The 12,921-nt window shown below is 40.8% G+C and overlaps 1 protein-coding gene across 5 annotated transcripts in view; it reads left to right on the forward strand.

The window, feature by feature from the left end:
* The first annotated feature begins 238 nt into the window (after positions 1-238).
* The window catches only part of LOC308056548 (oncostatin-M-specific receptor subunit beta-like), a 36,611-nt gene continuing 23,928 nt past the window's right edge, over positions 239-12,921 (forward strand). For 3 of the 5 annotated variants that reach the window (XM_080372138.1, XM_080372137.1, XM_080372141.1), the window contains exons 1-2: positions 239-623; positions 12,130-12,293. In XM_080372138.1, the coding sequence (XP_080228264.1) occupies positions 368-623; positions 12,130-12,293 (420 nt within the window). In that variant the 5' untranslated portion in view covers positions 239-367. Of the gene's footprint in view, positions 624-3,160; positions 3,293-7,596; positions 7,694-12,129; positions 12,294-12,921 lie in introns of all 5 variants that reach the window. The other 2 variants (XM_080372140.1, XM_080372139.1) reach the window with 2 other exon arrangements.

Raw genomic sequence — 12,921 nt, forward strand, 5'->3', positions numbered from 1 at the left:
GGTTGTGGCCTCAACCCCAAGCCCTGCTGCAGGCGCCAGGCCACCTCCCTCACCCCGCTGCCTTGGTGGCCCCTGCCACCGTCCCAGTTCCCTGCAGCCAGGGCGCGGGGACACCGCAGCCCTGTGGCCAGAGCGCCAGAGGCACAGGCCTTTTGGAGGCACCGCTCCTAGTGCGGTTTCTGGCCAGCTCACGACTGGAAGCCCTGGGAAAGCGTCCGTTTGAGCCAAGCGCCGCGTCTCCTCTCAGGTCTTTGCCCTGCCTGTCCTCCGCTCCCTCGCTCGGCCACCCCTGCGTCGGCCCCAGGCCCTGCTGCCCCTCCTCGCCCCGGGGCACCGGAGCCGCTCGGGTGCTCGGAGGAGGGGGCAGATGGCGGGCGGGCGCTGCGGGAGGCGGCCCGGCCCGCGCCCTGCCTGTGGGAACGGGCCGCGCTCCCCGCGGCCGGGGGAAATTCCCGAGGCGCTGCTCACCCGGCCCCCGCCAGCCGGGAGCAGGCACCGCCCTGCCGGGGAGGGACGGCCGCCCGAGCCCTTGCCGGCACTGACCGGGGGCCGGCGCGTCCCGCCGCCCGTCAGCCGCGGACCGGGCTTCCCGCGTCCCCGAGGGAGCTGCTCGGCGGGTGCGGGTGAGTTACGCCGGTCTCCCCCTGTCGCGGCAGCCCCTCGTTAGCTCCGTAGCCCCCCTTCCCCTCTCCCTCTCCTCCCGCGGGGGGACCCCGGCCGCCCTTGCTGAGGGGAGCGCAGCCTGCTCCGCTGAGGAAAACCCATCCACCCTCTCCACCCTGGCCCCTTTTCTGAAGCGCTCTGGAGTTTTGATTTTGAGTTTTAGTCCTTCTGGTGCCCGTTAGCCCTCCTCACCCTTTGCCTGCCCTTTAACCCCCGTTTTTCCAGGCATCCCTGGTCACGGCGGGGGGTGCGGGTGGGGGCGGCGCTTCACCACTCAGGAACTGCCGGTCCCGGCAGCACCATCACTTGCCGTTCAATTTTAAAGCGTTTTATGACACTCCCCCTGCCCCAACCAACCTTCTCTGCTTTCAAGGTGTCACCGCTTTACTGCGGCGTCAAAGCGGCTGATTTGACCCGAGCAAAAATGGCTCGGGTGAGATACATGGTGGGGTGTGGATGCGGCGCCTCCCAGGTGATTAGGTTCAGGTTTAATGTCTCCTGTTCCTACTACTTCCAGAAGGTGTTGACTTGCCCAGAATGGCAAGCCCAGACCTTTAAGTCCAGCATCATACAGAGAAAAAGTGTTGCTTCTGCCTTCTTTTAAGCAGCTGAAATCTGTTGTTTAGTCTCAAAACTGTCGGAGTAAATGAGAAAACATAAATTCCGGTGTGGTTCCTGCTTTTTTTGGAGTTTGGCTATTCTGTTGATGTAAACTTTTTACCTGTCTCTATTCTAAATATTGCATGCCTGGACCAGACTCTACTCCAGCAGAGTAAACCAGATCCTAACAATGTTACAAGCCTGAAGAACATGGTAAAATTATTATTCCTGTTGGTGTGAGTCATACCACCATGTTATATGATTCCTTCCCTACAAAAAGCATTTGCTTTCTGGTAGGGCAGAAGCAGTCTTACACAGCTTGTCAAGCATTTTATGTTTTTAGACCCCATTTTTTCACTTTTTAATTGCTTTTATGTTTGGATTCCAGCCTTCATGGGACCATGAAGTACATAATGTTTTCCTGTTTTGGCAAAACTCTTCAGACAATCAACAGCATGCATCAAAGAGATTTCTGTTTATAAAAAAACAGGAGATAAAGCTGTGCCTAAGTGGCCAAATGATTACATGCCTATCAGACCTTGATGATAGAAATTACTTTTTTCCATATGCAGCTTTTAAAAATTGTTGCTCTCTCATTGCATCACAAAGGATTATTAGGAGCTTTCAGTGTCTTATACACGGATGTATTTTGTGTGCTAAGTATAATTAAAACCATCTTTAAAATTATTTGGGAGAAGAAAACCTGAGTACAGGGACTAAAGGAAGGGTTCTTCCACTTTAGAATTTGCTATCTCAGCTATTATTTTTTTTTTTCAGAATTCATAATCGTGCAAATTAAATTTTGTATAAACAGTATGAATTTTATTTTGAAGAGGCATCTATTTAGCTGTAGGATGCTTTGGCAGATGTTACTTTACTGACACTCAATAGGTTTTCAATGGCTTGACGCTGTGTTTCCAGTAAAGCTGCCTCAGTTGGATGTCAGCTCTGCACTTCATTTTGCAAGGGATGTACTGGGAATTGCAGGAATCAGGAGAGCAGAGGCACACTTCAGTGCAGAGTCTTTGTACAAACCATTGACTTCAGGCATCCTAGCTCATTTTGGCACTTACCTAGTTATCTGTTTATTTAAGAGGAAAAAAAAACACCTCTGGAAGACTAACTTGCCTGTGATCTGGCTTACTTTCTAGGTGTGTCTGTCTCTTTGTTGGCTATGGAAAGAGTTTATTAAGTTTTGGCACTAAACACATCAGTTATGTTAGTGACCTTATACTGCGTGGTATGAACTTGATTTGTGATTCCTATCCTCAGTCTGTCTGTGAAGCAGAGGGAATTAGAACATAGGATGAAAAATATGACATAAATCCAACGTAGTATTGTTACTGCATTTGCCTTGCTGGCAGTCCTCTTCCATGTCGGTTTAGGAAAAATTGTTAGATCAATGGTGTTTATGATTTGGTGTCCTTATCTAATACTGTTCTTAAAATGGATAAAGTTTTCTGGATCTTAGAAGCTGAAAACTTCTTTTCCCAGCCTATGTACAGGCTGATTCACTTGAGGATGAGGGTTGTGACTGACAGCTCTTATAAATAAGCAAAGCAAAGGGCACTGAGAAAGGAAAGTTGTACGAAGCGTGATTTGAAATATGTGGCTTTAAGAAGATTGATAGAAAACAGAATGACTCTGCGGTCAGCTATGATTAGACGTTTATAGCAGGGGCTTCCTTTTTTTACACACATGGCTGTTCCTTATACTCCAGCAGTATGTGCCAGCCAATGACTCCTGAAGACTATGAGCCTGATCTTGAAAGAGGTTTCAGTTGAATTTTAGTGCTTTAATGCCTTTGAAGAGAGGTTGGACAAAATGTTCATCTTAGGCATGTTTACCAGATGAATAATGAGAATTTTTTTTCCTGTCATCCATGGCATCACAAAAGCATTGGCCTGGGTGAGACTTCAGGGATCATCTGAGCCAGCCTTTTGCTTTGAAGGAGAAATAGTTTACCTGGAGATATATATTTAGACTATTCACAAACTACCTACTGAAGGAGATTTCATCTCTTCCCAAGGTAATTAGCTTCTCTTCTGTCTCCAGCTCTTGAGTGACTGCTCTTGACTTGTCAGGTCTCTGAGCATGCCTGTTGCTGCTGAATTTTATTGCAATTGCCACCAGGTCTCCAAAATGATTCTGTTTTATTGATGTATCTATCAGTACTGGGGAGTCCTGAATCCTTCTGTATCTGTTTTGTCATACCCCAGGTTACAATTTTCCAATGGGAAGGATTAAAAGTAGAGTATACATTCATGAGTTTTTTAAAAAAAAGTGTATCAGTGATCCAGGCTACAGACTGACAAGTCTGCTTTATTTCCCCCGTGGATGTTGAATTTTTAGAAACGAGAAGAATACAGTGTAAAATGAAAAATGTGTTGCTCAGCTAACTTCTGTAGCTCTGACAGATTACTTTGTGCCCAATCATCCTCAGTTTATGGCTTAGCATTATCCCCCATTTTATAGAACATTTCACAGTGTATCCCAATAACGAGATTCATCAGAGAAATTAGAACTGTAACTACTGTTGATAATGATGGCAAATAATTAGAGCTTAGGCGAGTGATTGTTTCCTTCTATTTGGCACTTATGAGGCCATATCTAAATTACTATGTCCAGTTTGGGGCTCACAGTGCAAAGACTGACAGACTGGACTGAGTCTAGCAGAGAGACACCGGGAGGCTTGGGAGGCTGAAGCACTTTAGGAGTCACTGAAGGAGCTGAGTTTGCTTAGCCTTGACAAGAGAAAGGTAAGGGCAGCCCTGACCGCAGTCCTATAACTAATGGAAAGTTACTGAGAAGATAAAGCTAAGCTTTTTGCAGAGTTGTACAGCAAAAGGGCAAGAGGGAACAGGTGCAAATTGTAGCAAGGAAAATACAAAGAGAAAAATGATTATATGAACATAAGGAGAATAGAAGAAGTTATTTTGTATTAATATAAGGAGAAAAATTAATATCTGAATATAAGGAGAATATGAGGAGAAAAAAGACCTTCACAGTGAGGGTGGCAAGCACTGGAACAGGTTGCCCAGAGAAGTTGTAGAATCTCCATCCTTGGAGTTCTTCAAAAGTCAGTTGGGGAAAATCAGTGATTCTGTCATAGACTAGAGAAATTCCTTTGCAAAATTGTCTTAATGACAAAAGTAGGTAGAAAGGGAAAAGTATTCAAATTATATGTCTGCAGTCCATGTTCAAAGTCACTGGCATGAGAACTTCTTGTTCTTACCTGCAATTCATGGAAACAAAGTACACAGGCATTCCATGTTGAAGCATGGTGACAAGACATGACTTCTCTTAGGCTTAAGAAAAAAGTCTGCAGTGATTCATTCTCAGGTTAAGAACTGTGGCATACTAGTATGGTATTCATAATTCTTCAGATTGGCAAATCTGAGCTAAGCTATTCACCAGAACCATGGTTGTGATTGTCACTTTTCTTGTGGTATTTGATAGTTGCTCACTATTTCTCAGAGGTAGTACTTTGCCTCTTTTAGGATGATGAATTATTTAGATACCTAAAAGCCTTCCTTGGCTTCCTGTCTTCATTCCTTTGGTTGTTCAATTGTTTTCACTTTTGGCAAGGGTGTAGTTAATCTGTTATCATAATGGGTTTTTATAAAATGAAATTGATAATGTATTGTGTACAACTGTTTTGATTCTTTTTTAATCTTTGTGACAGACACAGATTTTTAAATGATGATTTTATAAAATTAATTATTGATAATCTAGAACAAGTGCTTGACATTAGTCAGTAGTAATTACTGTATGTGATTAATTTGTTAGTCATAGGCATAAAGTTTCTGCATAAAGATGATTTAAGTCAAAATATTATATATTAAGGACTGTGTTTCTTTTTGCTCAAATAGAGTTTCATTTATTTAAACTTACTTCATATTCTCTTTGTTAGAGAATTCCAGAACTTTTCCCATGAAAACTCTTTGATACCTACAATTGCACACATTATCATAATTTATTATACAGTATTAAACTAGATTATTAACATACTGATTAGTGAAAAGCATTGTAGCTTCCAAAATACGTTTATATTCTGATGAACTTATATTATAATGCCTTTTAGTAGCATACAGCATTTGTACTATGCATCAGTAAAATTGATCTAGGCTGTGCCATTAGTGGACTGACAATGTAAATGACTGGAGAGAGATAGTTAAATTAGATGCTTATTTCAATACAATAGTTGAGAATGCCTCTTAAGAACAGAAAATTTCTTCCAAATAGGAAGTAATTTAAATAAATAGTCTGATTTGTCATGACTTCCACAATAATTTCCCACTGTATTTAATGTTGGATTTAAGTGATAGATGACAAATTTTGTGTGTCCGACCCAACAAAGATGTTTAGAAAACCAGGAGTCCTGTGAGGCCAGATTTTTGTCATGTCAAGTCAGGAGTTATGCCACTGAACCTAACTGACCGCCCTTGTGTTAAATTGGTTCTTAAAGCAGAGAGTCAACACCTTGGCTTTAAAGGCAGTTTTATTTTCATTTTTTTCTGAAAAAGGGCATGCAAGATTTGACTTTGTTTCTCAATATTAATTTTGTATAAATCTACTAAAGAGTTACCAGAAATGTTAACATAATCTGCCTTGGAAAGACTTCTTGTTGTGTCACTTACTTGCCACTCACTGCTCCATAACAAAGATTCTGTTGTGTTTATTCCAGACAAAACATATCAAAATATTTTCCCTTTTAGATATTAAATTTCATCAGATGATAGAACAAAGGCTAAACATAGAAAAACTATAACAAAGCTGATTTCCCCAAGTCAGTTATTGGAACAGTCTATTAGTTGCATATGAATTAGGCTTACGTTCTCAAAAATATTTAGATTCTTTATTAATGTTGATTTTAGTGTTGTCTGAATACTTTTGAGGACGTTGGTATAATGGCAAGAAGAACTGAAGATCTGAGGATGTTGGTATAATGGCAAGAAGGACTGAAGAAGCCTATACATTAGGCAAAGCCACGTTCACCTTTTAAATATGGGGCCTCCATGTTTATGCTCACAAGGAAAAAGTTGGGGCACACTGCAGCAAGGGTGCTTGTTGTGAGCTTGAGCCCTGGGCTGCAGTGCTGCACCCAGGACTCTTCTACAATTTCTATGTGACCTTTAGAAACTTCGGGGGGGGGGGGGGGGGGGGGGGAAAGAAGTTGAAATACTTTTCTTTTGATCCTTTTGAGAAATTCAGAGTTTCTCAAAACCATTCAGTCTAAGGCAAGGCCATTAAACTTCAGTGTCTGTAGCTCTAAGGCATTAAATTGGAAATTTTCTGCTAGGAAGAAATTCTGGAGTGAATTCCTGGCTGTTCTGAAATCAGTAAATGTTCTGTCCTTGTGGGGACAGAAGGTCATCTTGGTTATCTGTCCTGCTAAGCAGTTTCAACTTCTGTTGTGGATGCAGTGGTAGAAGGCTTTCTTTATCAGTATTCTACACAGCTCCAGAAATGTAAAGCATGGAAATGAAAAGTGAAGGACAGCTGTATCCATTGTCCTGTTCCTGTTGTTTGGACTCCTGTACCCTCTGTGCATGACTGCTTTTAACCGTACTGCTGCTGAATGTTTACCTCTCCCTTCTGCATGGGGGAATTCGCAGTTTATGAGATCTGACGTATGATCGGTCCCTTGGGACTGGGCTGTGCAAGTCAAACAGTTTCAGCCTGTCACAACGTGAGTGTAAAAGCTGTAAAATGAATGCTAGATAGAGCTGTGTGGTGCTTGAGATGATGGTCCTTCTAGGAATGGAACTTGCCAAAACTTTGATATGTGTATTTCGACTCCAGTGTAACTAAAGCCCTTCATATAGTTCTTGGATGCTGGCCAAGGGAGAGACCATGCTTGCCAAAGTCTGCTGGATTCATCAGTCAGGCTTACGCTGAAGCAGAAACCACAAAGCCTTATGTACCTATATACTTTTTTTCCCCCCTTGTTAGGATGGATATCTTGTTATTTGTGCAAGAGGAAAGCCAAAATATATCAGGAGAAAATTTTGTTTTAATATTCCTTAGAAATAAACGGAGGGAAAAGTTTGAAGATATTGTGTGGTTTATTTGTTTAGATTCAACTGATTTTTTTAAGTGTAGTGTATTTTTCCCTATGCTGTGACCAGGTCCTAAAAAAACAAGCAAGTTTTTTCATTCTGTATCTTTCTTTATCCATTCTTCCTCAATTTCTTTTAAGATGCCTGGAGTCTGTGTGGTTGCATTTTTATTTACTTTTTCTGAAATACAGTAATATTACCTGGACTGTTGTCCGGCATGTGTTTCTCCTAAAAGAAACAAATAAATAGAAATGTCTTCTTTCCCGATAAGTCTTGTGCAGGAAAAGGTGGATGAATGATGACTTACTTCATGGTCCTGGCAGTACTGATCCTCCTGAGGACTTGCCACACTACATATTCACAGCAAGGTAAATGTCTGAACATCTGCTTTTTATTTAGAAGGAAGCAATCTACAACAACTGAAGCTTTGGACATGCTCACTTGTAAGTCTCCTGTGATTAAGCAATCTACATGTGTAATCAAGTTATTCTCTTTTGTAAGGTGATGAAGCGTCTTGTATAATTACCTTTTGTAACCCCATAATGCAAAATGGCCTGTTGAATCCATAACTTGCAATGATGCGAAGCCAGAGTGTGTTTATTTATGTTCCCTTGTCTCAAGTTTTTGATCTGTACTCTTCAAGTATAGATCTTCAAGTAATTTATTTCCTCTTTGACAACTTCTATGCTTTTCTATCTCTTCCCTTCCCTTTGTATTTTTTTGTTTGACTCCTCTATGAAAAAATCAGCGCTTCTGTTGGTTCCTTTTTTGATGATGGCACAGATTTTTGTTTCTTACACTTCACATATATATCCAATACAAAGAAAGAAGCAAATATGCATATTCGAAGGGAATGAAGTTGAATATAGATAACTTTTCAGAAAGGTGTGTGTTTTAAGTACTTAAAAGTACTTAAAAGTACTACTTGCACTCTTGCCACTGGCAATAGCATTGGGCACTACTCCATTAAAAGAAAAAAAAAAAGAATTAATGTTTTTAATCTACTTTTCTATAACCACCATTAAGAAGGCAGAATTTACCAGACTATAGTCTGCATTATAGAAGTTGTATTGCCTGAATTAAGTTGGTGAAGGAGGGAGAGGGGTGGTTTTTTGTATAAATTACTTGTCATCATACTGAAGGGGATAATCTATCTATTTCAGACTTTTATGTCTCTTTTCGACCTTGAATTCCTGTGTTCACACTCCATTCACTCCAGGTGCCAGCTGCTCAGTTTTGAGACCATTACCAATGTCCCTAGAGTAGCAAAACTTTGTAATGCAGGCAAGTCTAAACAGTTACTATGTTACAATGATTTGGTCACTTGTTTTCACATGCCGTTGTTCAGGAACAGAATTCGTCTCTGTTGTAATCATAAAGCTATTCATACAGTCTTTGAGTTAGCTTTCAAGTTAAAACAAGCCTTAAGATGCCTTGATTATTTAACTTTGCTAGGAGGGGAAGATTGTAACTGGATGCTACATGTACTTCTGCATATCTAAATTATACTACAGAAGTCTTTAAGTCTCACATTGTAACTCAATGTGGCCTTCAAGATCTTGGATATATTCTTAACTATATTGTTTTTTCTGTTGGTACTGTGTATAAGCCCTGACCGGTGATCTAGACTGTCTTATGCCAGGCTCTGAGGAAAACAAATTTCTGTGAGGTTGGCAGTGATATGTCATCTAACTAGAAGGGGGTAGTGGAGGGACACTTTATGTAGATGGAGGGAAAGCAAAACTAATGAGGCCTTTGGTTTTTTGTCAAGTTAATTAAATGCAGCAGGTGAAAATATTGTCCATGGTGAGAAAAGGGATGAGATTTTAGCTTGGGCAAAAAGTCACATGTAGAGAAGAGAGGCAAGTTCATTGTCAATGCAATAGGCATAGTAGTGACACTTGCAATTAGGATTGGCTAGAGAAGGAGCAGAAAAGAGGATAGGGAAATTCGGAAGATACTCAGGGATTTCTTTTAATGGTGCACCCTGAAAAAGGAAAGGGGTTTCTGCCAACGGGCTGGCTCTTCTTTCAGGTGTATTTGTTTCCTTTCCCTGAGAGTCTTACTTTGTGCTTGTGAGCTTCATTGAGAGAGCAGCTGGGTCCCTTCCTTTAGGTTTATTTGTGCCAGGCTCACCTGTCTCCCCCAGTTGCTTTAGCGCTGCAAGAGGAAAACACAAGAATGGCAAGGGCCAGAGCTTTAGGTCAGCCACCTATTTGCATATGTAAAATCAGATCCCCTCAGAGGCTTGGTAAGTGGTGCTTCATGTAAATGGATGATGAATGTAGAGGTGAGGTGCACCGGAAAATTAACAGCTAAGATTATATGCTGGGGAGGAACAACATTACAGTCAATTCCTTAGCATAAGTGGGATTTTAGCAGCCTTTATCTTGTTTTGATGGTGAAGTCTGTAGAATGTTGGGAGATGAAGCGCATCTTGTCATACCTTCCTAAAATAACATAAGACACACTGCTTCCACAGTTAATTTTATGGCTCACTTTGTTGCTTTGGTTGTTCTGGCTCTTTGTCTGGTCAGTCCTTGGCAGTGAAGCCAACAATATTTCTGTTTTCCAGTAAAACCTAAAATTGCTGCTCCCCTGTCATTTAGGCAAGTGAAATTTATCTACAGGCCTTCCGCTTGGTTTCAGGCATCTACTAGCTGTGAATGGGTGCTGGGTTTCCTTATGGTAGTACAAAACTGATAGCCGTTATTTTTCAAAAGCAACTGTCAAGCAGCAGGTATGTTTTTTTTAAGGACCATGTCATAACCATAGCCACAAAAGAAATTTTACTTCTGCACTTGAAACATATTTTTGTTTACCTTACAAAATACACCAATGCTGTCAAATTCTGTTTTAATGGATTTTACACATGTTCATATTTTCCCACCAATTCTTTGTTAAGGCTGCAGTAAAAATTGGTAGAAGGTACGTGTGCATATATGTGCGTGTATACTTATTTCTCAAAAACTTTTTTAGGATACCACAGTTCTGTTTCTGAGACCAAATGTTTGAACCATGAAACCTTGATTTCTCCCTCCAAGTGTATCTGAAGGAACCTATGCCAGTAGTTTCCTCTGGATTGAAAGCATGTGTTTTTCATTTTGCTTTGATTTCGATTACCTTTTAAAATGGAATGGATTAAAATTATAACAACAGAGTTTGTAGATGATCTGCTAAAAGAGAAACAACCATTTCTTTCAGCAGTTTTTTATAAGCTGTTACTAATGGTACCGGATATACATGCCTCCATTTATTCTTTAGTTATAGGCTGGACTTGTATAAACAACTAAGCAGTACCAGTGTCTGTATTCTCATAATTAATAAATAAGCTTATAAAGTATTATTTGCTTCCTTTGAGGGATCAAGGATTGCTATAACTGTTGCTTCTCTTGAGCCTTTCCTTTCCTGCAGTTAATGTAAAGATCTGTACGTAGGGAAATGATTGCACAGAAGTTACAGCAGAGCAGGCACCACAGGATAAGTTGCAAAATAGTTTGGATATCTGATTGCTTCCAGAAGCTTCTATCAAAATGTAGATTCTCAAACTAAATTTCCTGAATGCTTGCATTTCTGCCACTAATAGTCTGTAACAGTGTCAGATAATCATTGGGTCAGTGAGTGAAGCACATCTGGAAGAAATCACTGGACGTGACAGTTTTGTGGGAAGAAGCTGCTGAGGTCTCGATCCATCATGACCCTGAGGACTGTGGCTGTAGTGGGGCAGGAATGGCCAGAATGAATTCTGTTTTATTAGAATATACAGTTATTTCTGTGATTTCTTTTCTGTGTCCTGGTCAATATAAGCATTCTGATTGTCATTTGTAACAAGCAGAGGCGTCTTGGAAAGCAACCATGACAAAAGAGAAAGCCTGGTTACTTGGCCATTTCAGTTCCCTGGCTTCAGTAACAACCAAATCAAGTTTAGGTTCTTTTTTTGCTCTGTTTATTTTTCAGGAATGAGAGAAGATGAAGATCAATGGGCATCGTATTTCATCTCTTCCAAGAGTTAGGTTTTTTTTGGGAGGGGTGACAGAGCAAACATTTAAAAAGAGGGACCACTTCTAAGGTGATCTGTAGTTTTCAGTAAGCTAGTCTTAAGTGGACTTCCCTTTCCTTACACCAAAAGGGACCTCAGCCTGACTTTTAAACTTTATTTTATTCTGGGAATTAACTCCAGACCCACAAAAAGATGGAGCTGCCATTATAACTAGGTGTCTACTTCCAGCTGAAGAATCCACAGCCCTGACTAAAGTACCTAAGCTCTATGTAGAGCAACCAGGAATGCGCCTAATACTAGACTATCATCTGAGCTAGCTAGTGGAGGGAAACATCCTATTCAAATACTTGACTTGCATTAATTAGTTTAGTGTTAATTAGGTTAGACAGCAAAATTGAACCTAGATTTTCTGCCCTGATGATGAGAAGGCTTGCTGGGGATTAGGCTTTCTTGGGATTCAGTCCCTGTTAATACATTGTTATTTCTCTTCATAAGATTATGAAGGGATGGATCAATATTTCCATAAAGTAGCTAGTAAATTGAGGGCATGAAGAAGTGAAGTGGTGCACCCAATGTCGGGGGCAGCTATTGAGTAGAATTGGGAACCTCATTCTAGCCTGCTTTTGCCTTAAGATTAAAGATGATCTTTGCTTTTGACATCAACAGCATGGGTCTTGATCGCTTTTATTTTCTTCCTTCAGAACTGTCTAGTGTGGAACCTGTTTTACATCTAACCATTGTTGTTTCAGATCTGCTTTGTAACAGCTAAACATTAATATTTTTGTGTTCTTTTTGTGCTCCTAGAATCCATTCTGTTTCCAGTAAAGCACCTTAACATTTCCAAGGATTTGGCTCTTCAGCGACTGCTCGTGGAATGGGATGTTGACAAGTCAGCGCATGATGCTGAGCTGGCGATGTCTTTTGAAATACAAGTCCGTCGAACAGATGAAACCACTACTGTGTGGACAGTAAGTATATGTTTAAAAAAGGTATATTAGTTATTTATGATACAAAGGAAGCTAAAGGAAAATGAAATGTTCAGATGCATATGCAGATAGTTTTGCTGTGTAGGTTTACAATTTACAACACAGTATTTACAAAACTGTACTAGAAATACGTTCATATTTCATAGGTGCCAGACTTGGTCATTATGCCCAGTTTCTGTGAAGAAAAAAAAAAAAAAAAAAGGTAGGCTCAGATGAAGAAGTAATTTCTATTACGCCTTGCATATCCTTATTGAGGCGTTGTGGTGGGTAGACCTAGGAGATCTGATTTTCAAGACTTCTGTTTCACTTTCACTATGCAGGTTCCCCAAGTGGCCTCCCAGAAACAACACTTCCATTACTCCTAAAGACAGCCTGTTTTTTTATAGCATGATTACTACCCTTAACTGGGGACTAGTGAACATGAGTCATGTTGCTGCACCTCCTCTCACCTTGTGGAACAAAAGGTCATCTCAGTGAGGGTGAAGCCGTTTAAGCCCTGTACTTGGCCTTTAGCACAGTTGTCTTATACCCACCTCTTCCAGTTAAGGAAGAAGTAGTGATGCCTTTTTTGCAGAGTCCCTGTGCTGCTAGTTTTCCTTAACACCTAAAC

Source organism: Falco punctatus (genome assembly GCF_963210335.1).
Source record: "Falco punctatus genome assembly, chromosome: Z".
NCBI classification, from domain to species: Eukaryota; Metazoa; Chordata; class Aves; order Falconiformes; family Falconidae; genus Falco; species Falco punctatus.